The 23,450-nt window shown below is 39.2% G+C and overlaps 3 protein-coding genes across 10 annotated transcripts in view; 2 read left to right on the top strand and 1 right to left on the bottom strand.

The window, feature by feature from the left end:
• Window positions 1-1,345, top strand: part of LOC127794277 (mediator of RNA polymerase II transcription subunit 16) — a 44,056-nt gene extending 42,711 nt beyond the window's left edge. For 6 of the 8 annotated variants that reach the window (XM_052325252.1, XM_052325251.1, XM_052325253.1 and 3 more), the window contains one exon: window positions 1,006-1,345. The gene's annotated coding sequence lies outside the window, so the exon portion shown is untranslated. Of the gene's footprint in view, window positions 1-103; window positions 198-1,005 lie in introns of all 8 variants that reach the window. The other 2 variants (XR_008021593.1, XR_008021592.1) reach the window with 2 other exon arrangements.
• A 946-nt stretch (window positions 1,346-2,291) lies between these two features.
• On the top strand, window positions 2,292-20,577 carry LOC127794592 (uncharacterized). Its single transcript, XM_052325828.1, has 12 exons — window positions 2,292-2,722; window positions 2,818-2,902; window positions 4,898-5,028; window positions 5,174-5,276; window positions 5,475-5,489; window positions 6,237-6,382; window positions 6,515-6,710; window positions 16,764-16,838; window positions 18,715-18,831; window positions 19,256-19,300; window positions 19,629-19,727; window positions 19,988-20,577. The coding sequence occupies exons 1-12, from the start codon at window positions 2,418-2,420 to the stop codon at window positions 20,006-20,008; spliced, it is 1,338 nt and encodes a 445-aa protein (XP_052181788.1). The 5' UTR covers window positions 2,292-2,417; the 3' UTR covers window positions 20,009-20,577.
• Window positions 20,578-20,865: 288 nt separating this feature from the next.
• On the bottom strand, window positions 20,866-22,667 carry LOC127794593 (stem-specific protein TSJT1-like). Its single transcript, XM_052325829.1, has 4 exons — window positions 22,332-22,667; window positions 21,864-22,101; window positions 21,629-21,749; window positions 20,866-21,269 (listed from the first exon to the last, which is right to left on the bottom strand). The coding sequence occupies exons 1-4, from the start codon at window positions 22,553-22,555 to the stop codon at window positions 21,082-21,084; spliced, it is 771 nt and encodes a 256-aa protein (XP_052181789.1). The 5' UTR covers window positions 22,556-22,667; the 3' UTR covers window positions 20,866-21,081.
• Window positions 22,668-23,450: the final 783 nt, after the last annotated feature.

The raw sequence follows: 23,450 nt of genomic DNA, 5'->3' as shown, positions 1-23,450 counted from the left end.
TGCATGATAGGGATACTCTTTGATTATATTTAGATTCAGTTTGATTTTAGAGATTATATTAAAATTAAGTTTTGTCTTGCTATCTTGTCTTCTTTTGTTCTAGGCAGGTTTATCTTTCTGCAAATCTCATCTCTGAGACATTTCTGTTTTCGAGCTAATTGAAATAGCAAATCGAAGGGATATTTCAATCCGTTCAGGTGATAGACTGACATTGGAGGACATCTCCTATTTTGCTTCATTCTTCTTTCTGGACAATTACTTCATGTTAGGATTTTAGAACCCCAACAAATAGAGCATAGGCCAGACCTAAGTATTTGTTGAAGTGGGTGTATTAGTTCCAAGAATCTGCCCGTTCACGGCATCGCCGCATAGCTGGAAAATTAGTAATCGCCTACTTTTTGGTTGATGCTTGGGTCCTGTAATCAAACCCAGACCAACCTAACTTTACCCGTTGGAGTTCACCAAAGAGTTGTTCTGGCCGACCTTGTGAGATGCTTTCTTACTGTGCTATTCTTTTGTTCAACTTTAAATAGATTATTATTTTTTTTCTTACAACCTCATTCCATAATTTGGTGTACTGTGATCATTCCAAATGGATTATGGAGGGCAGTTCATTCCGGTCATAACGAGCGTTTAGTGGCTTAGTTAAGCGCAAACTCAGAGACATCCCTGCATCTCACCAAGGGATCTCGGATCAAGCTTCTGAGGCACAACAGAAAGTTGGAATGACTTTGAGGATGTTAATTTTTAAGGATGAAAAGAGTGGTTTTAAGCTGAAACAACATGTGGCAGGACGAAAATTCATAATTTTTATCTTACTTTTTGATCCCATAAATATCAAAAGGATTTGATATATATATATGAAGATCTACAATGTAATCGTGCAAATTATTCGGGCTGTCCTAAAAGCTCGTACTTACATCTCTGTTTTCAGATTCCAGTCGTCAAAACTTGTCAAATGAAAGTCATGCCTTCCTCTAAAACTCTTTGTTCTAACTGGTGCAGGTTGTATATCCTTTTGACTGTAAACTTCAAAGAAAAGCCGATTACGTGGTCGCTGTGATCGATCTCTGGCCAGGCTGGCTGGCTGGCTAGTTCAAATTCGAAGGAGAGCCAAGGCCTTGTTGTTATTCCATTTGCTGCGCCTTTTTATTATTTGGGATCAAACACGGGTTTTGAGCTAAAGCTTAACTAAACTTAGAAGATGAGAGCATTTGGAAATGTAAATACTTGAGCGGTGCAAGATGAATGTGTAGATATAGCATTTGGATGTAGAAACCTTGAATAATGTTATTTAGAATTTTGTCATTTGAAGTGTTTATATTTTAAGTTTTTTCATATTAAACTATACTTTCGTAGGGTATCATTTTAAATCTTTTTTTAGGTTTAAATTTGAATCTAAATTCTAATGTTTTCAATAACTAAGTAATAAATTTTAATTTTCAAATGAGAAGTAGAAATGATTTGGGCAAATGGCCCTAATCAAATCTAACTTAAATTTTTTTTTTTTTTTTTCATTCAATTGGAACTGTGGTTCTCAGTCATAGCATTCTCATTTGATTGTATAATTTTATCAAATTCAAAATTAGATGAACAATTCAAGATTCAGGTCACGTCTAGTCTAGGGTTACCTGTGTTTTTTCATTCTTCCTTTTTATCAACATGATAGTTATGATTTTATAGACATTGCTTCCCTCTATCATTTGGAGAGAGGGTAATGGTAAAAAACTGAAAGAAAGAAAAAAAAAGGTGGAATGGATTTGTTGGGTTCAAACTCATAGAGGTTCACTGTTTAAATGGAAATGTGTTTTCCTTTAAATAACATTTTTTTTACCTCTGTAAATTAAAGAGAGTTAAATCGAAAAAAAAGTAAATAGGAATATATACTTTTATAAATTTATATATATATATATATAATTAACCTTTGTTGCATAATAATGGAACAGTATACATTTTTCATAACTCTATGAAAGTATTTTTTTTTTTTATTACTTTCATTCCCTTCTCTCAAATTTAAAAAATAAAAAACAAAAAAAAATAACGGAACAGTATACATTTTTCATAACTCTATGAAAGTATTTTTTTTTTTATTACTTTCATTCCCTTCTCTCAAATTTAAAACAAAAAAAAAATCTATATAATTCCACTATTCTTCTCCTTTAAAGCTGGAAAAGTAATGAAATTGGATTGGATGAAAATGAAATGGGATAGAAACATATTTTCTTTGTTTCCGAGTCCCTCCCAAACACAGCCTTACCAAAACCCTCCGAATCATGGAACCTCATAACATCACACGTCTCTCTCTCTCTCTCTCTCTCTCTCTCTCTCTCCATCCATTTGGGTTTTGTACCTTCATCACTACTACTTCATTACATATATATACGCACACACATAGAGCGAGAGAGAGAGAGAGAGAGATGAGCAGTAACAGGCAGGTACAGCACTCGCTAGCGTTCCGAGTGATGAGGCTGTGCCGGCCTTCACTCCAGGTCGACAACCCCCTCCGGTTCGATCCCTGCGATCTCATCGCCGGCGAAGACCTCTTCGACGACCCCGCCGCCGCTTCTCACCTCCCTCGCCTTCTCTCTAACCCCACCCTCTCGACTGCTGCCAAGCCCTCCGACGCCTCCGGCGATCTCACCTACCGCTCCCGATTCCTCCTCCACCACCCCTCCGACGCCATGGGCCTCCCCGGCCTCCTCGTCCTCCCCCAGGCCTTCGGGTCTCATTCTCCCTCCCTCTCTCTATGTGTATTATGTATTGATGGATTGGAGACCCTGAGATTTCGATTTTTGATGATGCGATTTGAATTGGCAGGGCAATTTACCTGGGAGAGACTTTCTGCAGTTACATCAGTATCAACAACAGTTCCAATTTCGAAGTCAGGGACGTTGTAATTAAGGTGGTCGCTCTCCTGAATCGTGTACTAAACAATGACTTTGCGGATTATAGTCTAGTAGTAATTGTGGTTGTCTGACAAAAGAAAAGAGTGTCTGCAGTGGCACAACTATGGCGTGGTTACTACTTTAATTAGATTGTGAATATCTTGCAAAGTGGAAAGCCTATCATTGTAAGTTTGTCGCCTTCAGAAAATAGTGCAATGCCAACTGCCTGATAACCTGTTTGGATAATATAATTCATACATTTTCAGAAGTGGTAAATACATATAAATGACTCTTCTTAGCAAACTCATTTCAGATGACCCGTGCAGTATACATATCTGTATGTATTTCATGATACCATTGGTCATGATGGAGCATCGAAGATAATTCATTGCCCTGTTTGTTTCTGATTACTGATCCGCTCATCATGCTGATGCTTATTGTTTAATCATTGAGCTTCGCTCGTGGTTATTGATTATTGCTTTTTTAGTTAACAGATGTATGTGTTGTTTTTTCCATCTGATTTTTCCTCTTTTTTATCTAGAAAGTAAATGGATGTAATAATGAATTTAAGAATCTCAATCACTGAGAAAAGACGTTCCCCCGCCCCCATCTTTCCTTCTTGGTGGTGAAATATGAAATTTGTGAAAGGATTGTATGGATGAACAGCAAGTTGATCCTATTCCACCTGGTTTCTACCTTCCAGTGCCTCTTGTTGTGTTTCTTGCACATTCTTTTGATGAGTAGATTGTATGCCTTTTGCAATGATTTTTGATTTTCATATTGATTAAACTTTCAGAAAATGTTTGTTTCAAAATTGTCAGTCTAAAATTGAGAATAGGTGTTAAATTCAATACCCCATTAAATGAGAGGATCTTTTGAGATTGTCCTGAGTTCAAATATGCATCCTGTTATGTACATTTTACTAATCTTCTATAGCTGCAAGCTGTGTTTAAAAAAGTGCGCTTTAAGCGCAGCATGCTTGGGCCTTTTTTGTTGTGAATCTCAGCAACTTTAGCTAAGGGCAAAGCATGCTTAAGTTGCGCTTTTACTTGAGCTCCAAAGCACAATAAAGAGCGCTTTAGAAATATGCTTGGTTTTTCTTATCACACAATATGAATGGTTGATTTGTTTAAATTTTGCAATAGCATGGCTGCTTGTATGGAAACTGTACCCCAAAAAAGCTATTATCAAATCTTAGAAAGATCTAAACAAAATCATATATAAATTTTTTTAATAAAAAAAAAGGAAACTCAGCTGTATTTACCAAGTATCAAATATTGAAGGAAACATGTAATTAGGTGTAAATTAGCGATTGATGATTGATTCCTAATTGTTGTAAATTAGGGATGATTTTTTTTTCCTTATCCTTCTATTTAATCCTCTGTATAAATCACGTTAATGAAATAGAATGGTTTTTTTTTGCCAAACTTTTACAAAAAACAAAAGAAGACTCAACAAAATCAAAAATAAAAAATTAAAAAAGAAGCCTTAGCATATTCAGATCCTTTCAACTTAGAGTTCAAACCAATTTGTCTTCCAAGTTCCATCAGGACAAGTAACTAGCTAGATTGTATTCTTTTATATCTCCCCCATGTGTTTTTGCTATGGTTGCTTGCATGAACTTGTAAACTAGTATAAAATATAAATGAAAAATAGTATCTCACCTTTTGTTAAGTTTGCAACCCTCGTTTTTATAAAATATAAATTTTTTTTGCTTATAAAATTTTGTACTCTTTATTTTATTTATATTCGCTTCACTTTGCTTAAGCATGCACTTCACTTTGCTGTTTTGTGCTTAAGCTCTGTAGGTCTTTTGCGCTCAAGTGCGCTTAGCGCTTTTCAAAACACTGGTCACAAGAAACTAGGGAGAAAACCTTCGAATAATTTCTTGGAGAACATGGGTTGGCACTTAGTTGGAAAACAATTACTTTGTTGTTTATGAATTTTCTAGCTGAATCTTAGACAATTCTATATGAGTAGTGTCTGAAATTCTCATATTTAATTGGTTGCAGGCTGAAATTCAAACAGAAAGGCAGAGAATATTGCTTTTAGATACATCAAAATCACCTGTTGAATCAATACGTGCTGGAGGCCATTATGATTTCATCGTGGAACATGATGTGAAAGAACTTGGTGCACACACGTAAGATGTAACTTGCTAACATGACCCATCTTTTTGCTATTTGCTTATCATTCTGTCTTGGTTGTGAAGTTTAGGGTTTAAGGTTTGGCATTCTATTTTGGCTGTATTTTAGTCTGACTGTCTAATGTTGCTCCATTTTGTTCAGGCTTGTCTGCACTGCCATGTACAATGATGGTGATGGTGAGCGTAAATATCTTCCGCAGTTCTTTAAGTTCATAGTTTCAAATCCGCTTTCAGTTAGGACAAAGGTATCACCTCATGACCTCCACACTGGCCAAAGTATTTTTTATGTCAATCAAATTCATTTTGATAGAAATGGCTATGCTTAACAAATTTTGGGAGATGCTTTCTGATTGGAATGCTGGTTTGACACAAGTGATCCTTGTCTTTGTTATGTATCTTGTTTATTTTCTGAAACATAATTAATTTTTATTTTACCTATGCAGGTCCGCATTGTCAAGGTATGTTGATATCAATTGAAAACTTTAGTGTGAGTCAATGATCATATCTAGCTAGTTATTAGCTTATGAGTGTGAAGTTATGAAACTAAGCAGTTCAGATTTGATTGGGGTGTGTGTTCACATCTGTCCTTTCATTATTGACCACAGGATTGGTGGGGTTTCTGTCTGATGCCAGCTTCAGTTTCTTAGGTTATGATTAGACTTTGGAACCAAACTAGTAGGCGACACATGATTTTTTTCGGTTTCTATCATCTAAATCATTTTGTTTCTTTTTGAAACTTTTCACATTGATGAGATGTGATGTTCTAACTCCTTTTAAGCATCTTATGGCCAATAGAATAATCGGGCGGTCATATGGCCTCCATTTCAATGTTTTTAGTCATTGTCTAGCTCTTTCTACGTTGATTGGGATAATATGCTTAGTTTGTTTCTTTGCTCTTTTTAGAGCATGAGGGCAATCCTTGGGAGCAATATATGGTTTCTCCTTTGTGACTGAAAGGTCATAGGTTTGAGTCATGAAAATAGCCCTTTGCAAAAAGCAAGGGCAAGGTTGTGCAGAGAAATGACCCTCTCCCAACCCTTGCAAAGATAGGAGCCTCATGCATTGGGGATGTCCTTTTATTCATTTTAGGCCATGAAGTAAATGAATCTTTTCTTCTTTTTTGGTAATAAGAGGTCCAATCCATGTTAAGAAATTTTTGTTTAATATTAATCCTTTCTATCATAGCCACATCCCTTGAATCACAGGAAACTACATTTTTGGAGGCTTGCTTTGAAAATCATACAAAATCAAACCTTTATATGGACCAAGTTGACTTTGAGCCAGCTCAACAATGGAGTGCAACAGTCCTTAAAGCTGATGATCATGAGTCAGAGAAAAGTGCTTTGACTAGGTGGTGACTAATTTATTGAAAGACCATTACATGTTCTCTTGCAATATTTCATTGTAGCCGTATTGTGACTTCATTTTTATCTACTTGCATTGTTGTTTACCCTGACCTTTTCATGTTATATTGGTCCGGCAGAGAGATATTCAAGCCTCCCATTCTCATAAAATCCGGGGGAGGAATTCACTACTATCTGTACCAATTGAAGTCATCTTCTCAAGGGCCTGCTCAAATGAAAGTTGATGGAAGCAATGTGCTTGGAAAACTTCAGATTACATGGCGCACCAATTTGGGTGAACCAGGGCGTCTGCAGACACAGCAGATTCTTGGCAGTGTAAGTGAATATTCTGAACTGCAGATGTAAATGTTAGGACCCTAGGTTTTGAATCTAGGGTTTCTAGTTGGCAGTCGTGGAAGAAGAAATGAGAGAAATTAGGGAGACAACAGAGAGAAAAATAGACGGAAATAGAGAATGGATACAGAAAAAATGATAGATCTTGAAATCAATTCATTCATAATATCTCAGTACAAGGTGTTATTGCCTTAAATATGGCTATCCTCAGCGGTTAATTGGTTACATTTGTAACTGATTCTACTAACAACTTATATTAGTTGTAGTGGATTGTTACCAACTATTGTAATTGTAATAATTGCAGTTGAAACAACTTCAACTGCTTTCTGCTATCTCCTAATCTGTTGATCACTACAATAAAGAGGAGGGTTCCTTTTTGCCCACTGCTGTCATATCTATAATAATTTCTCCGCATTGATTTCTGAAAATACTATATTAGAAACTCACACGGTGCTCCTCCAAACACATGGATAGACATGCCCAAGGAATGGCTGTTACATTGATTCACATTTTTTGGAATAGCCGGTAACTTAATGAGAGAGGATTTTCTTTAAGGATCTTTTACAATCTTGTTGACAAGTCTAGTAGGTTTATGTTTGGATGGATTTATTTCATTTGAATTGATGCACTTATCTGTTAGGACTCCCATTAAACAAACGTATCAGAGGAGAAAGAAGGAGGGGAAAAGGGGTGGGGGGGACCACAAGGGGGGGGCAACCAAGTAAAATGACCCAAGGCTAAAAAAAAAGTCACAAGTTAGTTAGAAGAGAATATTCTAGCATGTGGCTGGAACGAGTGGGAGGAGTAAGTATATAAGGGAGAAGAGAAGGAGAGAGAGGGGTGGAAAATTCTGTTAGAGAAGTTGTGGGAGAGAGAGGCCTTCTCGAATAGGCCTATTTGGTTTTTCTTTCATTGTTTTTGCTACATCCATTGTTGAAGCTACTGTAAGTAAGGAATTCCTACTGTTTTTGAGTGAAAGTTCAATCAAATTTTGAGAAGAGTTCTATCATTTGGTATCAGAGCGTTGATTCATGGGGATATCCGTTTCTGAGAGAGTGGGCGAGTTAGAGGGGAGGTTGGAGAATTATCAACGGCAGATAGAAGGACGAATGGAGGGATTGCAAGTCGGGTTGGATTCTATGAGGAATGAATTCTAGAAGGTGCATAACATAGAGAAGAACATGACGAGGATGCTGGACCAATTCAACTTATTGATAGAGAAGTGGGAGTCGCAAGAGAAGGATAGAAAGGGGAAACGAGGAGAGGACAATGTACCCATGGGTTCTTCTTTTACCATGGACGAGACACCGGGGGTGAGAGAACGGGCCAGAGACGAAGGCGATGTGACCAAAGGCTTCGGAAGGCTGGAGACTAGGGGCTGGAGTTTGGAGATGCCCCTATTTGAGGGAGACGACCCTGATGGGTGGGTCTTTAGGGCGGAGCGTTACTTCGCTGTGAATCGTTTGGCCGACCCAGAGAAACTGGACTCGGCCGCGCTCTATTTTGAAGGGGCCGCGCTCGCCTGGTTTCAATGGGAGCAAAGGCGATGGCGAGTGAGGAGTTGGGAGGAGCTCAAGGTGCTGCTGGTAAGTCGATTCTGATCGACTCAAGAAGGCACAGCGGAGGAGAGGTTCCTCGCGCTTAGGCAGACCGGGTCCGTCAAGGACTATCGCCTCTGCTTTGAAACGTTGGCTTCGTCCCTTGAAGAGCTGCCAGACGCGTTCCTTGAGGGTCACTTTATAAATGGCCTGAGGACGGACATTCGAGCGGAGATGAGGGTATTGCGGCCAAACGGATTGGAGCAGATGATGGAGTTGGCCCAACGGATTGAGGAGAGGAATCGGGTGGTCCGTGGGGGTTACTTGGGATCAAACCCAACTCAGGTATCAGCCCCTTACATTCCAACAACCAACCTTCAGCCGAAGTGGGCGACAACCAGCACTGCCACCTCACATCGGCTATCAGCCGTAGGTAAGTGGAGCACTCCTCCTTTCAAGAAGTTGAGTGAGAGTGAGTTGCAGGCCAAACGGGCGAAGGGGTTATGTTTCCATTGTGACGATAAGTATTCGGTGGGTCATAAATGCAAGAATAGGGAGCTGCAAGTAATAGTGATTTATGAGGAGGAAAGGGATGAGGAAGAAGAAGATGTGCCGGAGACTGAAACAAGGGATGAATCAGGGGAAGGGGGAGACCAGGTCAAATTAAGGGAGGTGGTGGAGCTATCCCTTAACTCGGTTGTGGGATTAACCCCTCCGCAAACCATGAAAGTAAAAGGGGAAGTGGGGGGACAAAAGGTGGTGGTCTTAATTGATAGTGGGGCTTCTCATAACTTTATAGCAGCTGAATTAGTGCAGAATTTAGGGCTGACCAGGACACAGACAAAAGGTTATGGGGTGATTATGGGGTCGGGTATGGCTGTTTAAGGGGCGGGGGTGTGTAAGGGGGTGGTCTTAAGGCTGCAGAATATGGAAATAGTGGAGGATTTTCTGCTATTGGAGCTAGGGAGTTCAGATGTGATCCTCGGAATGAAGTGGTTGGCTTCCTTAGGGGAGACACAAGTTGATTGGGGCTCATTGGTGATGAGATTTAAGGCAGGGGGAGCTACTGTGACACTGCATGGGGATCCCAGTCTTAGTAAGACCTTGGTAACCTTGAAATCAATGATGAAGGCATTCAGGAAAAATGGGGAAGGGGTGTTACTTGAATTGGGCAGCTTGATTGCTGCTGAAAACAAGGCTGGAGGGGCAGTTCCAGACAGCTTGCAGAAGCTGCTCATGGAGTTCAAACATGTGTTTGGGGAGCCGGGGGGTCTATCCTCGCATCGAAAGCGAGACCATGTGATTACACTGCAATCAGGCGTACCACCAGTGAATGTTCGACCTTATCGGTATCCCCACTTTCAAAAAAATGAGATCGAGAGGCTGGTTAAGGAGATGTTGGCAGCAGGGCTGATCCGGCCGAGTGTTAGTCCATTTTCTAGCCCGGTGTTGTTGGTTAAGAAGAAGGATGGTGGCTGGAGATTTTGCGTTGACTATCGAGCTTTAAATAAGGTAACAATTCCTGATAGATTTCCCATTCCAATTGTTGAAGAATTGTTGGATGAATTGAATGGGGCTTCTGTTTTTTCCAAGTTGGACTTAAAATCGAGATATCATCAAATACGAATCAGTCCTAAGGACATTCCTAAGACCGCTTTTCGCACACATGAAGGACATTATGAATTTTTGGTTATGCCGTTTGGGTTAACCAATGCCCCCGCCATATTTCAATCCTTGATGAATGAGATCTTTAAGGAACAACTGAGGCAATTTGTTTTGGTATTTTTTGATGACATTTTGGTTTATAGCAAGGATATGGCTGAGCACAAGGAACATTTGAAGTGCGTTTTGGGGTTGTTAGCAGTGCATCAGCTGTATGCCAATGCAAAGAAGTGTCAATTTGGGCAGCGAAAGATTGAGTACTTGGGACACGTCATTTCTCACGAAGGGGTGGCTGCGGATGATTCAAAAATTAAGGCAGTCGTGGACTAGCCTAGTCCTAAGTCCTTACGGGAGCTTCGGGGATTCTTAGGCCTTACGGGGTATTATAGGAGGTTTGTGAAGAATTATGGGAAGCTAGCATGGCCATTGACAGACTGCCTTCGGAAGGGGAATTTTTTTTGGGATGAATTTGCAGAACATGCCTTTCAATCTCTTAAAGGAGCGATGACCAAACTGTCGGTGTTGGCCTTACTAGATTTTTCCAAAGAGTTTGTGGTAGAAACTAATGCATCCAGGCATGGGTTGGGGGCTATTTTGATGCAGGAGCAACGACCTATAGCTTTTTTCAGCCATTCCCTAAATCCCAAAGGTCGACAAAGGTCTGTGTATGAGAGAGAGCTGATGGCCATGGTATTTGCGGTGAGGAAGTGGAGACATTATTTGATTGGGAGGAAATTTGTTATTCGAACAGATCAACGAAGCTTAAAGTTTTTAATGGAACAAAGGGAGATCAGTCCGGAGTGCCAAAAATGGGTCATGAAGTTGATGGGATATGAGTGTGAGATTCAATACCGACCCGGGTTGGAGAATCGGGCAGCGGATGCCCTTTCACGTCTCCAATCTTTCATTTCATTATTGACTCTCATCGTTCCTCGAGTGGTGCAACTTGACCAACTTAAGAAGGAGGTGGAGGAGGATGTGCCACTCCAACTAATAGTTAAGGAGGTGAAGGCTGATCCCATGCGAAAGTCGGGTTTTACCTTGGTGGATGGGCACTTGATGTTCAAAGGGAAGCTGTAAAGGCTCCACCTTGATTCCATTAATACTGAAGGAGGGGCATGATGGTCGAATTGGAGGCCACTTCGGGGTTCTCAAGACCTTTACAAGGATCTCTTCGAACATGTTTTGGGTGGGAATGAAGAGAGATATTCAACAGTATGTTCGAGATTGCTCTGTGTGCCAACAAAATAAATACGAAGCATTATCACTTGGTGGGTTGTTGCAGTCGCTTCCAGTTCCAAGCCAAATCTGGGAGGATGTGTCTATGGATTTCATTGAAGGGCTGCCAAGGTCAGGGGGGAAAGATACAATATTGGTGGTGGTTGACCGATTAAGCAAATATGGACATTTCCTTGCTGTAAAACATCCCTTCACAGCAGCAAGCATAGTAGGGATTTTTGTGAAGGAGGTTGTCAGGTTACATGGGGTTCCAAACTCAATTGTCTCCGATAGGGATAAAATTTTTGTTAGTCACTTTTGGGAAGAGTTGTTTGGATTGCAAGGCACTAAATTGAACAGGAGCAGCTCCTACCACCCACAGTCTGATGGTCAAACAGAGGTCCTAAACCACATGTTGGAGACTTATCTTTGCTGTTTCTGCTCGTCCAAACCTACAGCGTGGTGCAGTTGGTTGCCATGGGCTGAATATTGGTACAATACTTCATTTCATACAGCTTCAAAATTAACTCCGTTCCAGATTGTATATGGGCGTGAACCTCCCCCATTATTGAGATTTGAGAGGGGTACTACAACAGTTTCAGCAATCGAACAGCAGTTGTTGGAGCGGGACTCCATTCTTGATGAATTAAAGTCCCAACTGTTGAAGGCTCAAGCTCGGATGAAAGAGTTAGCTGATAGGAAGCAGCGAGATGTGCAATTTGATGTGGGAGATATGGTTTATGTAAAAATTCGGCCCTATTGACAAAAGAGATTGGCTAAGAGATTGAATGAGAAGTTATCACCCAGGTTCTATGGGTCTTTTCCAGTGGAGAAGAGGATCGGGAATGTGGCCTACAAGCTGTCCTTACCCCTTTCTAGTGCTATCCATCCCGTGTTCCATGTGTCGCAGCTGCGCAAGGCGGAAGGAGCAATTAGGGAAACCCTCGAAATCCCTGATCAGCTCTCAGCCGAGATGGAAATGAAAGTGTCTCCGGAATTTCTGTTGGGAATAAGGCCAGGCACAAAGGAAAATCTAAGGAACCTTGATGTCCTTATTCAATGGAAGGGGCTGCCCCCATTTTAAGCAACCTGGGAGCCATACCATCAGATTCTTCTTCAATTTCCAGAATTTCGCCTTGAGGACAAGGTGCGACTTATGGGCGAGAGTGTTGTTAGGACTCCCATTAAACAAACGTATCAGAGGAGAAAGGAGGAGGGGAAAAGGGGTGGGGGGGGGGGGGGGGACCACAAGGGGGGGGCAACCAAGTAAATGACCCAAGGCTAAAAAAAAAAGTCACAAGTTAGTTAGAAGAGAATATTCTAGCATGTGGCTGGAACGAGTGGGAGGAGTAAGTATATAAGGGAGAAGAGAAGGAGAGAGAGGGGTGGAAAATTCTGTTAGAGAAGTCGTGGGAGAGAGAGGCCCTCTCGAATAGGCCTATTTGGTTTTTCTTTCATTGTTTTTGCTACATCCATTGTTGAAGCTACTGTAAGTGAGGAATTCCTACTGTTTTTGAGTGAAAGTTCAATCAAATTTTGAGAAGAGTTCTATCATTTATCCCATGCTAAATATACCTTGAACCACTGCCCCCGATAACAAATGTTCACCAAAATGTGGCTGTCTCTTTACTTTCTTACTTTAACCTTCTCTAACCAGTTTGATTCTTTCCGATGGGTTTAGTCTAAGGAAGTGGGGATGAGGGTTGTGTGCAATGTAATTGTTGGATCACGGGATAATTGGCTATGATTAATTAGTCAATTCTTTCTTGATTTTACACTGATCTAATCTTCAGTGTTTTGGAAAGTATTCATCCAGATTTAAATACTTTCCTATTCTTGATCCTTTGTGTCTTTGATCTTTTGTTTCTTGTACAACTTAGCTTTCCTTATTGTTTGTATATGTAATTTTTCCTATGTTGTACTCTAGTTCTCTATTAATAGGGGCTGAATTATTCATACGATTTTATGAAAGAATTTCAGTCTGTTTTTACATGGTATCAAAGCTATACATCGTTCTTTCGATTCGTCTACTATGAGCCTTCATTGCCACAATTGTCTTCCTTTGTTGTGTTTTTCCTTTGCCAATTTTTTTTATAGTTCTATATCATGTCATAAATCTTTGAAACAACTCCTCCCATCTCTGTGGGAGATGCTATTCCGTTTGAGCAACCAAGTGGCTCCCACTGGTGAATTACCGAGGATGCATCACTCATACCACCTAGATGATGGAAATTACCTCCAAGGTCTCAATTCTTGAGAACATTCCTGAAGAGTCGTGGGAAAATAGCTCACCTTACTGGACTAGTACCCAAGACTTTTGATCCAGCATTTGCTGCTTGGGATATAGAGGATTCAATGCTAGTGTCATGGCTTTGAAGTTTGATGCTACCAGAGGTAAGCTAGAATTATATGTTTCTATCTACAACCAAGGGTATTTGGGAGATAGTTAAGAGAACCTATTCTAAGATGCAAGATGCATATGTTGTCTTTGAGATTAAAACAAAAATTAGTAGTACTAAGCAAGGGTCATTGTTGGTAACTGATTACTACAATAGGATGAATGAATATTGGCTTGAGTTAGACCATTATCAGGACATTAAAATGGTGTGTAGTGAATATGATGTTATTTTGACTTTCATGCTTGGAAGAGATAGGATTTAATCTTGAGTATGATCAAGTAAGGGTATAGATTCTTAGTTGAGAAAAATTGTCATCTCTAAATGAGGTGTTCTTCATAATTCCCAGTTAAGAACATCGGAGGATAGCAATGTTTAATGATCATAAACCAAAGGGGTCAAGTATGGTGTCCAACACGATGCAAGGATCTTGGACTAAATCACAACAAGGGAGGGATGTTTTCCAATCTAAGCAGCATAACAAAGAAGGTTTATTGTGTTTATATTGCAAGAAGTCGTAGCATACTAGAGAGACATGCTTCAAGTTGCATGCAAAAGAAATTGTTTTGAATAAGATGGGAGGATTCAGAATCTTGCAGTCTTGGAATCAAGCCAAGGTTCACCTTACAACTAAAAAGCAGGAGGAAACTACAGAAAAGGCTGATTCTACTGCCACTTCTGATCTGGGAGAATTGAATGCTGAAGAGATAAGTAAGTTAAAGTCTTTTCTTGGGATTACCGGCCTTGCGCTGTCCCTCACCGCTCGTACCCTTGATTTCGATAGAGGAGGTAAATCGCAGGCGGGCCTTTGGCCCTTGCCCCTTGCCTAAGCCGAGTATCGAACTCGTGATCTACTGATATTAACCCTAACATATCACTTGTCCGCCACTTGACCTATGCCTTGAGAGTAGCTAAAGTCTTTTCTTAAAACCATTCAAGGTGGACCATGCTTTCTAGCTCAAACAGGTATGTACTTCAATTGAGTCTTCTATTGCCTCACACACTGTTAAGAATGAGTTATGGATCTTGGATTTCAGAGCTACTAACCACATGACCTATGACCTAAATGCTTTTGCAATCTATAAACCAGTAGCTAGTTCCAAAAGAATAACGGTAGCTAATAGCCATATAGTTCCTATAGCAGGATAGGGAAGTGTGTTTTTGAACTCTTCTCTTTCTGTCCAGCATGTGCTTCATATGCTTGACCTTTCTACCAACTTAATCTCAGTTCATTAGCTTACTAAGACCTTAACTGCCATGTGGTTTTTTCTATTTATACTTGTGTGTTTCAAGACTTGAACTCGGGAAAGATGATTGGTGTTGCTAAGGAACAGAATGGGCTGTACTAGTTACAGAGAGAGTATGAGCTTTCTATAGGGGATAAATCTGTTCTCGCTTGTTCATCCCAACCTACTCCCACCAAGACAGATGCTTGGCTTTAGCACTTTTGATTAAGACATCCACCTTTCAGCTTATTAAAGACTATATTTCCTTCTCTATTTCAGAGTTTAGATATTATTAATTTTCATTGTGATGTGTGTGAGTTATCTAAACATCATCGGGTATCCTATTCTATTAGGAATAAACTCTCTTCCATTCCCTTTTCCTTGGTGCATTATGATGTTTGGGGACCAGCTAGAATTCCCAATTGTTTTGGGGCTAGATGGTTCATTTCATTTATTGACAATTGCACACGAATAACTTTAATGTATCTATTAAAAGATAAGACAACCATTAGCAAAATCCTACCACTATTCCATAGGACAATTTCCACTCAATTTGGAGTTTCTATTAGAAGATTCCGAGCGAATAATGCAAGAGATTAATTTAATCAACATCTACATTTGTTCTTTCAACAAGAAGGTGTCATCCATGAATGTTCTTGTGTTGATACTCTACAACAGGGGTTGCTAAAAGGAAAATGAGACATTTACTTAATGTTACTCGAGCCCTTCTACATCACCATCACGCTCTTAAATATTTTTGGGGTGAGTGTGTGTTAACTGTCACCTATCTTATTAACCAGGTTCCTTCTAAAGTGCTGAAAAATCTCAGTCCTTTTCAGTGTCTTTTATTGCAGTTTCTTGAAATTGGCCTTTATAATATCTACCTATCCTATACAAGATCGAACATTGCATTTGCCATCAGCTTGGTGAGTCAATTTATGCATAGTCCAACTAAAGAGCACATGTAGACAGTGAGAAGGATCTTGTGATATCTAAAGGTAACACCTAAAAAAGGCCTTCTATTCAAATTAGGAGAGAACTTATCTGTTACTGGATATACAGACGCTAATTATGGGGGTTCTCTTGTGGATAGGAGGTCTACAACATGTTATTGTGTGTTCTTAGGAGGAAATTTAGTGTCCTGGAGAAGTAAAAAGCAAAGTATAGTGGCTAAATCCAGTGCAAAAGCTGAATTTTGAGCTATGGCTCTTAGTCTATGTGAATTGTTGTGGCTAAAGATTGTCTTGGATGATCTATGGATTCCTAGTCATGGTCCAATCAAGCTATTTTGTGACAACCAGTCAGCCATCAGCAGTGCATATAATCTAGTGCAACATGATCGCACAAAACATCTTGAGATAGATTGGCATTTCATAAAGGAAAAATTGGAGGCTAGGTTGATTTGTATACCTTTTGTTTCTTCTGAAAATCAGTTGGTTGATATATTGACAAAGGGTCTGCCTACCAAGAGATTCAAAGAGCTTATAGGTAAGCTGAGAATGATAGATCATTCACCAGTTTGAGGGGGAGTGTTGGATCACAAGATAATTGGCTATGATCAATTAGTCAATTCTTTCTTGATTTTACACTGATCTAATCTTTAGTGTTTTGGAAAGTATTCATCCAAATTTAAATACTTTCCTATTCTAGATCCTTTGTATCTTTGATCTTTTGTATCTTGTATAGCTTAGCTTTCCTTATTGTTTGTATATGTAATCTTTCCTATGTTGTACTCTAGTTCTCTATTAATAGGGGCTGTATCATTCATACGATTTTATGAAAGAATTTAGTCTGTTTCTACAGTAATCATTGAGGAAGAAAACTTGTATAGAATTAAATTGTCATGTCTTCCAGTTGTAAGGAGTCAATAGCTGGGTTATCAGTGTCAATTTAGGACATTTTCATTGATTTCACTTAAAGCATGTAACTTTTTTGCTAAACATTATATACTGGACATGCTTTTTAATTTTACATCTAAAAGGTTTTATTCTGCAGCCAATCACATACAAGGAGATCGAGCTACAGATAGTAGAAGTGCCATCAGTTATCATCCTGGAAAAGCCCTTTTTGGTAAGCTTCTATTTGTTTATGTGATGTGTTATGCATCAGAGTTTACAATGAGAATGACATAATGTTCTTTGTAATTTTGAATCATTCTTCCTCCTTCAATTGTATCAGTTGCTTGTTGCCAAACTAATACTGTTAAGCTTGAGGTAATTTTGCAAGATCTAAACCAATACCTAACTGGACTCACCTGTGGGAAAAAAATGATTCACCAGGCTTAGATGTGGCATGATATACAGAAAAATGGCAGGTTAATGATGTAAGGCAGCTTCTCGATTAGTCAAGAAAAGATTCCAAAAAACAGAGGAAGGAATTTAAGTTGAACGGATTTAAATAACTAGTTATCCTGTTACTAGTATGGAGATAGCCCCTTTAGCCGTCTTCAATCCCTAATTTGCTGATATGTGTCTCACCAGTAGCTCTTCTCCCTGAAAACCTTTTTGTTTCAGCATCCAGAACAATTATCAGAATATACACCTTTTCCTTTCATTGAAATACATATTCTAATATATTTTATCATACGAATGTGGGCCGTAATCCATAGTGATCTTCCATGGTAGCAATCTTTTAATGAAACTCTGCTAACTGTTAAACCCGATCCTCCATTCTAATATCTAAAGATCCTGTACTGACAGGGAAAACATAAAAAATTTCATAGTTTTCATCTTTGTTTAACATTCTTTTAACTAAAAATATTTGAGTCACCACTTTTGATTGTTTAAAGGAGTTGCTCAAGTTCGCATTCTCTGCGTTAAAAATAGCTCTATGTAAAATGATGCGACTTACTATGGTCCTTTCTTCTACACTTCACCTCAAATTCAAATTTCATTACCTGCCACACAATCTTGGACAGTCTGTTTGTGTAGAAGTTCTGGTTGTATGTCATTTTCTTTTTGACAAGCCTGGTTGTATATCATTTTCCTTTTTGTTAATGATGTGTTGTCCAATCATTTGGATGACGCCCATTTGGTTATCTGAAGAGCATATTCAAGCTCTAAATTCTAGTTCTGGTCTTGTTTTTATAAAACCAGCAGTGTTTCAGTTCCTTTTGAGTAGTTGTCCTGTTTTGGCCTTGTTCTCATGGAGGTTGGACTATCTTCAATGCTGGAAAGTGGGTACAAGTATGATGAACTGAGACTAACAAACATAGTGTAGGCATTCAGTGGTTGACGAAAACCACTTCCTACCACTATTTTTGTATTGAATGGGCATTAATCATATCTGGTTTATGCATCTATGAATGCAATCTGGTTGTCACTTCAGAACTGGTAACCTATAAAATACCGCGTCTACATAGACAGTCTTAGCATCCATCTTTAAATTCAAGAGGACTACTTCCTTGGAGGAACTGTAGCTAGTATAGTCTATTGTATAATTTAATTGGAATAGACTGTTTATTTGCTTTGCAGAAGAAATAGTACAATTTGCTTTTGAATAGGTACATCTTTCAAATGATTCACTTGCAAGGTTACAAGATAAGTAATTTCCACAATAGGCATGCCACCCTGAGTTGCTCACACTACTTTTGGTAAATGAGATCTCTGTAAATAACAGTTTGCTTCTGTGCAAAAACTATTGCTTTATTGTGCTGGTAACTTGTTCTTTAACATGTTTACTGTTTAATGTATACCTTTTATTTGTTAAGAGTTCATAAATTGTGTGCGGTTGGCTAAAAATTTTGATGACAATGTATCAAGCCTTAATCTCATTAGGTGCAGTTGGCTAAAAATTTTGATTGTGATGATAAAAACTAAATATTCATCTTATTTCACCTCTTTTACTTATATTCTCCAATCATTTTCTTTTTGATGAATATTCTCCAATAAAATATTATCATCTTTTAGGTTATGCAATTAACTTGATTTGCTTTATGCTTTTGTAGGTTCACTTGAATCTTGTAAACCAGACAGATAGGGTGATGGGTCCCTTTGAGGTCTGGTTATCACAAAGTGATGAACCTAATGAGAAGGTTGTTATGGTTAATGGTCTTCAGACACTGGTAAAACATTTGAGGCTTTCTTCATCCTCCTTATTTGCTAATCCCTCCTAGTTGTGGTAAAGGGAAATTCTATTGAGAATGTTATTTGGCACATGCCTTGGTAATGCCAAATGCCACTCTCTAGTGTACTTCTAATTATCTTAAGTCACAATGTTGCATTTGCCTCAAGCATTTTCTTTTTCCTCTGGCAAGCTTCTCAAGCATAATTATTGCCAAAAAAAAAAAAATGAAGGCTCTGACATATACCTTAGCTCTCATTCAAAACCCAAAATGGAAGTCATGAACTTAACATTTTTGTAGGATATCAACTTTAAGCTTAAAAAGCAGACCAAGCTCAAACATGGGAGATTCATCTCGCTGTCATCCTCCCATTGACAATGTTATTGTGTGATACTGATGTGTAAATTTTGACACCCATGTGCAGGCTTTACCTCAGGTGGAAGCATTTAATTCTACAAGTTTCCGAATGGTGAGAATAATTTGCTCAATTGCCAAGCTAATAAAATTGAGGGGGAAAGGTTAATATGGAAAAGTATTGTGTGAGATATATTAAACAGCAGTAAGAGTCCACATACTTCATTGCCTGGGTGGTGGAAATTCTTGAGTTAGGCCGTGAGTGAATTAAGTAATTGGTGTGATATTTGCATCTCCCACTATTTTTCCTTGTCTAAAGTTTCTTGGAACCCCGGTAGCATCGTGGTGATTTTCTGCCTAAACTGCTAATATGTATCTTTGAGTTACCATTAACTGCTTTTTGCATCATTTCTAAGCGATTCCTTAACCATGCTTTTCTGCAGAATCTAATTGCTACGAAACTAGGGGTTCAGAAAATTGCTGGCATAACAGTGTTTGACACAAAAGAGAAGAGAACGTATGACTCTTTGTCAGATTTGGAGGTGAGTAATCTTGTTATGTAGTAAACAAACAGGGTTCTGTAACTGCTTTAAGTTGATGTTCTTGACACCAGTTCAGCAAAGTCTACTTAATCAGTTTCCTCCCTAGCTGGATCTCCCATGAGAATGTTTGCCCCCTTTTAACATTGTTGGATGCTCATCTAGTTCCATCAGACTGATTCCTGTGCAGTTTCAAGACCATTGCTTTCGCTTTCTCCGAGACTCGTGATAAAATCCTGATTTGTTGTATTTACATGCTGCAGATATTTGTCAATTTGGATTAGTTTAGTTGGTGGACTAGCAATTGATGGCAGAGCGGAGGCAGTTTTGGTTGCTCTTCTGGTGGGGATAGCTGCTTTGGATGAGCATTGGATGTCATGATATGGCTATTTGTTGTCTAAAGCTTCATTTGTTCAAACAAATTGGAACCATCAACCAGATTCTCTGCAAGTTGTCTAGGGCAACATTTTCTCTTTTGATATTATGTACTGCCCCAGGAAGTCGGATTCTTGGCCCTTGTTTTCAAGGAAAGACCTACCATTCCAATAAAAGGCAGGCCCGACAAAATTCTTCCTTGTTGAAGTTCCTATCGGAAACTTGATGGTTTTATTTATTTATTTTTTCCTGCTTAGGTATCAGAATTTTTTTTTTTTTTTTTTTTCCCATGGACGGAACAATGGTGTATTATCTGGATGGGCAGATTGCTTTTTTCCCGGTGTGTCATCTCTGAGAGTACATTTGGAGTTAAGTCCAATTTTAGTGTACTTGTATACAAATGAGACAGATTTTAACTGACCAACTTGATGTGTGCTTCTGTATCATAGCCTCAATCTATATGAACGTTTTATTGTCACCTGATTTCATCTATCAGAAACCTGTCACATGTTCATGCATTCTTATTATTTGTGTGGTCTGACAGTTAAAGATAAAGTGTCAAATAAAGAATTGTATTTTAATTTAAGAGTCAAATAGATTATTGTACTTTAAAAAGAGTCAACTAAATCACTATATTTTCATATTTCAATTAAAAGTTGTCTATTATATTTTAAAAATAATTAAATTATAATTGTTAATTGGGTTTTTCATGATTTCGTGAGATTTTTTTGATTAGGGATAGAGTTGATATGGTTGAAAAATAATAAGCATGAGAAGGAGCACTGCTTTTGCATGTGTTAAAAAGAGTGCCAAGCCAAATTTACACCGGGGAACGGCTACAGAAAGAGAAACAAGCAAAAGGAGAGCATCGCAGAAATCTGAAAAAAAACAAAAAAACAAAAAAACAAAGCCAGCCAGCAAAAGGAGGAAGAGGCGCCGAGTCTTGGACTCTTGGGTCAATGTTAATTAGTCCAGTTGAGGCTTAGGGTCCCCAAGTCGCCCAATTGGCTGCACTTCCAACCCTTGGCATGCTGCTCATCCTTGAAAAGGCATCCACCTTGAAGTAGGCCCCACACATGGTGCCTTCACTGTCAACCCTAGGCATGGCTTTCATCTTGTTCATTGGGTGCTCAAAGCTCATCAGGCCCCTCACAGTGTGGTACATGCACCCTGCACCATTCACCAACACCCAAAATTAAGATTCCAATTTCATGCATCCATTGGTAACATAGGCTATTGGCTTGGTCTTGGTTCTATAGTTACTAAAACCAGATCTGGTTAGTTACGGAACCAAGCCGGTCCGCTTGAAAAACAGATCGGAATGTGTATAAACTGGTCAAATAAGTCGAAGACAGGCCGGTTTTATTGGTTTATTCAGTTGTATAGGTTCTCAACAAATAAGGCTTGGTGTCTTCATGTTGTAAAGTGAATTTTTCTTACATGAGTAAGGTTGGACATAATTAATTGTCTTTAAACATGTTTAGAATTGGCGTGCACATTATACAAGCAAAAGAAGCAAATCACATTACCAGATGGGAAAGGGGCAAACGATTTAGCGCAGCTATCCTTCATAGCCCTCTGGTTATCAGAGATCACAACAGACCCATCAGCTCCTACCCCCCAGTAGAACTTCACAGCTTCATTTGCACCCTGCCCACCAATTTTTTCCTAGAAACTTCAGATAATTCGAAGGGAAATGACGCCAAAAATATGTATGTAATTAAATACTGTCTTCTGTTTTATAGAGGATGGAAGAAGGCTTGCCTGTGCAACAAAGACAGTTCCAGCCTTTACATCAAAGAGCACAAACCCAAAGCTCCCCTCCAGTTCTTTGAGGACCTGGTGGGCCGGGTACGGGCCTCGGTCCCGGAGGGTCCGGTAGGCCTCTATCACAAACATGGCCTCATTGGCCTTGCCCAGCCCATACTGCCTGTTGAGGCTGCATAGGTTATTTAAGCTCCCTATGAAGATGCAGTATATCCCATCCACAACACAAAACAACCTGCAAATCTTATGCATGGTATTGTTAGGTGGTGATCAAATAAAGCAAAGCAAAGAGAATTTCAAGGGCCAAGAATGAAATTAAAGCTCCAATAGGCGTGTTTATCATTACATGATGTGCCTTTTTGGTAATTGGACACACATATATGCTGCTTACATCATGATGATGATCTCTATTTGATAATTATCATAAGAAAGATGGGGAGGAAGAGAGGGAGGGAGGTGGGTTACCTCTGTTGTTGATCAGTGGAGGAGGATGAGCTATCGGAAGGAGCAAAAGCGAGGAAGGCATTGTTTGCGAAGGCAATGGAGAGAGCGTCCTTGGACTTGCAATTGGCCAAGAAATCCTTGAGAATGTCTTGGGGAAGCTTTGGCTTCTTGGAAGATCGCAAGGAGGCTGGGCTGTTCAGCTCCTTTGGCGGATCGGCCAATCCCTGCTTGAATATTGCCAACATCTTTCTTGTTCCTCCTCAATTCCTCTCTTCTCTTCAACCAGAAACTAATCCCAGATCTAAAACAAAAACAACCAATGTACCCCAACGGACACGATCCAGATGAAGAATATATAAGGCCGCAGCGGGCAGGCATTTTTATAGAGAGAGAGGGCGGGGGGGGGGGGGGGGGGGGGGGGTGATGTGGCAATCTTATCCAAACTAGCGGATCATATGTCAGAGAGAGCACTATAATAAGAAATCTGTCTGCGGCTGTGAATTTATATATCTATGGGCTTTGGTGTCCCATTTATTAACAAAGTTAGAAGAAGAAAGAGAGGACTTTTCTCATAATTACAAGGAAGGGATGATACATAATATATTCAATATCATATCATATCACAATTTACTTACTGTAAACATACATATATCTTATTTCCATGCATGCCTAACCATTCATTTTAACTGTCGTCTAACACAGGGGAGGGTGGGGAAATTATGTTGTCATATTATATTAAAATTCTAGTAAAGAGATGGGCGGATGACAATGGAATAATTTCGGTGGGCGGGTAGAGTTGGAAAGGGTCAAAAAGAGGCTCATCATCATCATCACCACATCACCATCATATCCAATTCCAAACACTGGTGAGAGTGACTGCCTGTTACCTTAATCTCACTCTCAGGCCTCACCAAATCAGGACCCATTTGCTATTTTGTCCAAAACACCCTAAAAAAATATATATATAATATATATATATGTAATGAGGCGCCCAATTTCCTAGTCTGTCTGCCCAACAACTTTGCTTTTTGCTTTGTTTGTAGAATAAATCATGATTCTTTAAAAGGGATTAACATGGCGTGTGGGTGGAAGAAAGAAAAAGTTCTACTCCTTATGGGATTAGGATTGAAAGGGTCTCTT

The sequence above is a fragment of the Diospyros lotus genome, chromosome 2 (assembly GCF_014633365.1).
Source record: "Diospyros lotus cultivar Yz01 chromosome 2, ASM1463336v1, whole genome shotgun sequence".
NCBI classification, from domain to species: domain Eukaryota; kingdom Viridiplantae; phylum Streptophyta; class Magnoliopsida; order Ericales; family Ebenaceae; genus Diospyros; species Diospyros lotus.
The sequence above is the reverse complement of the archived record's forward strand: the minus strand, read 5'-3'. Positions and strand labels throughout refer to the sequence as shown.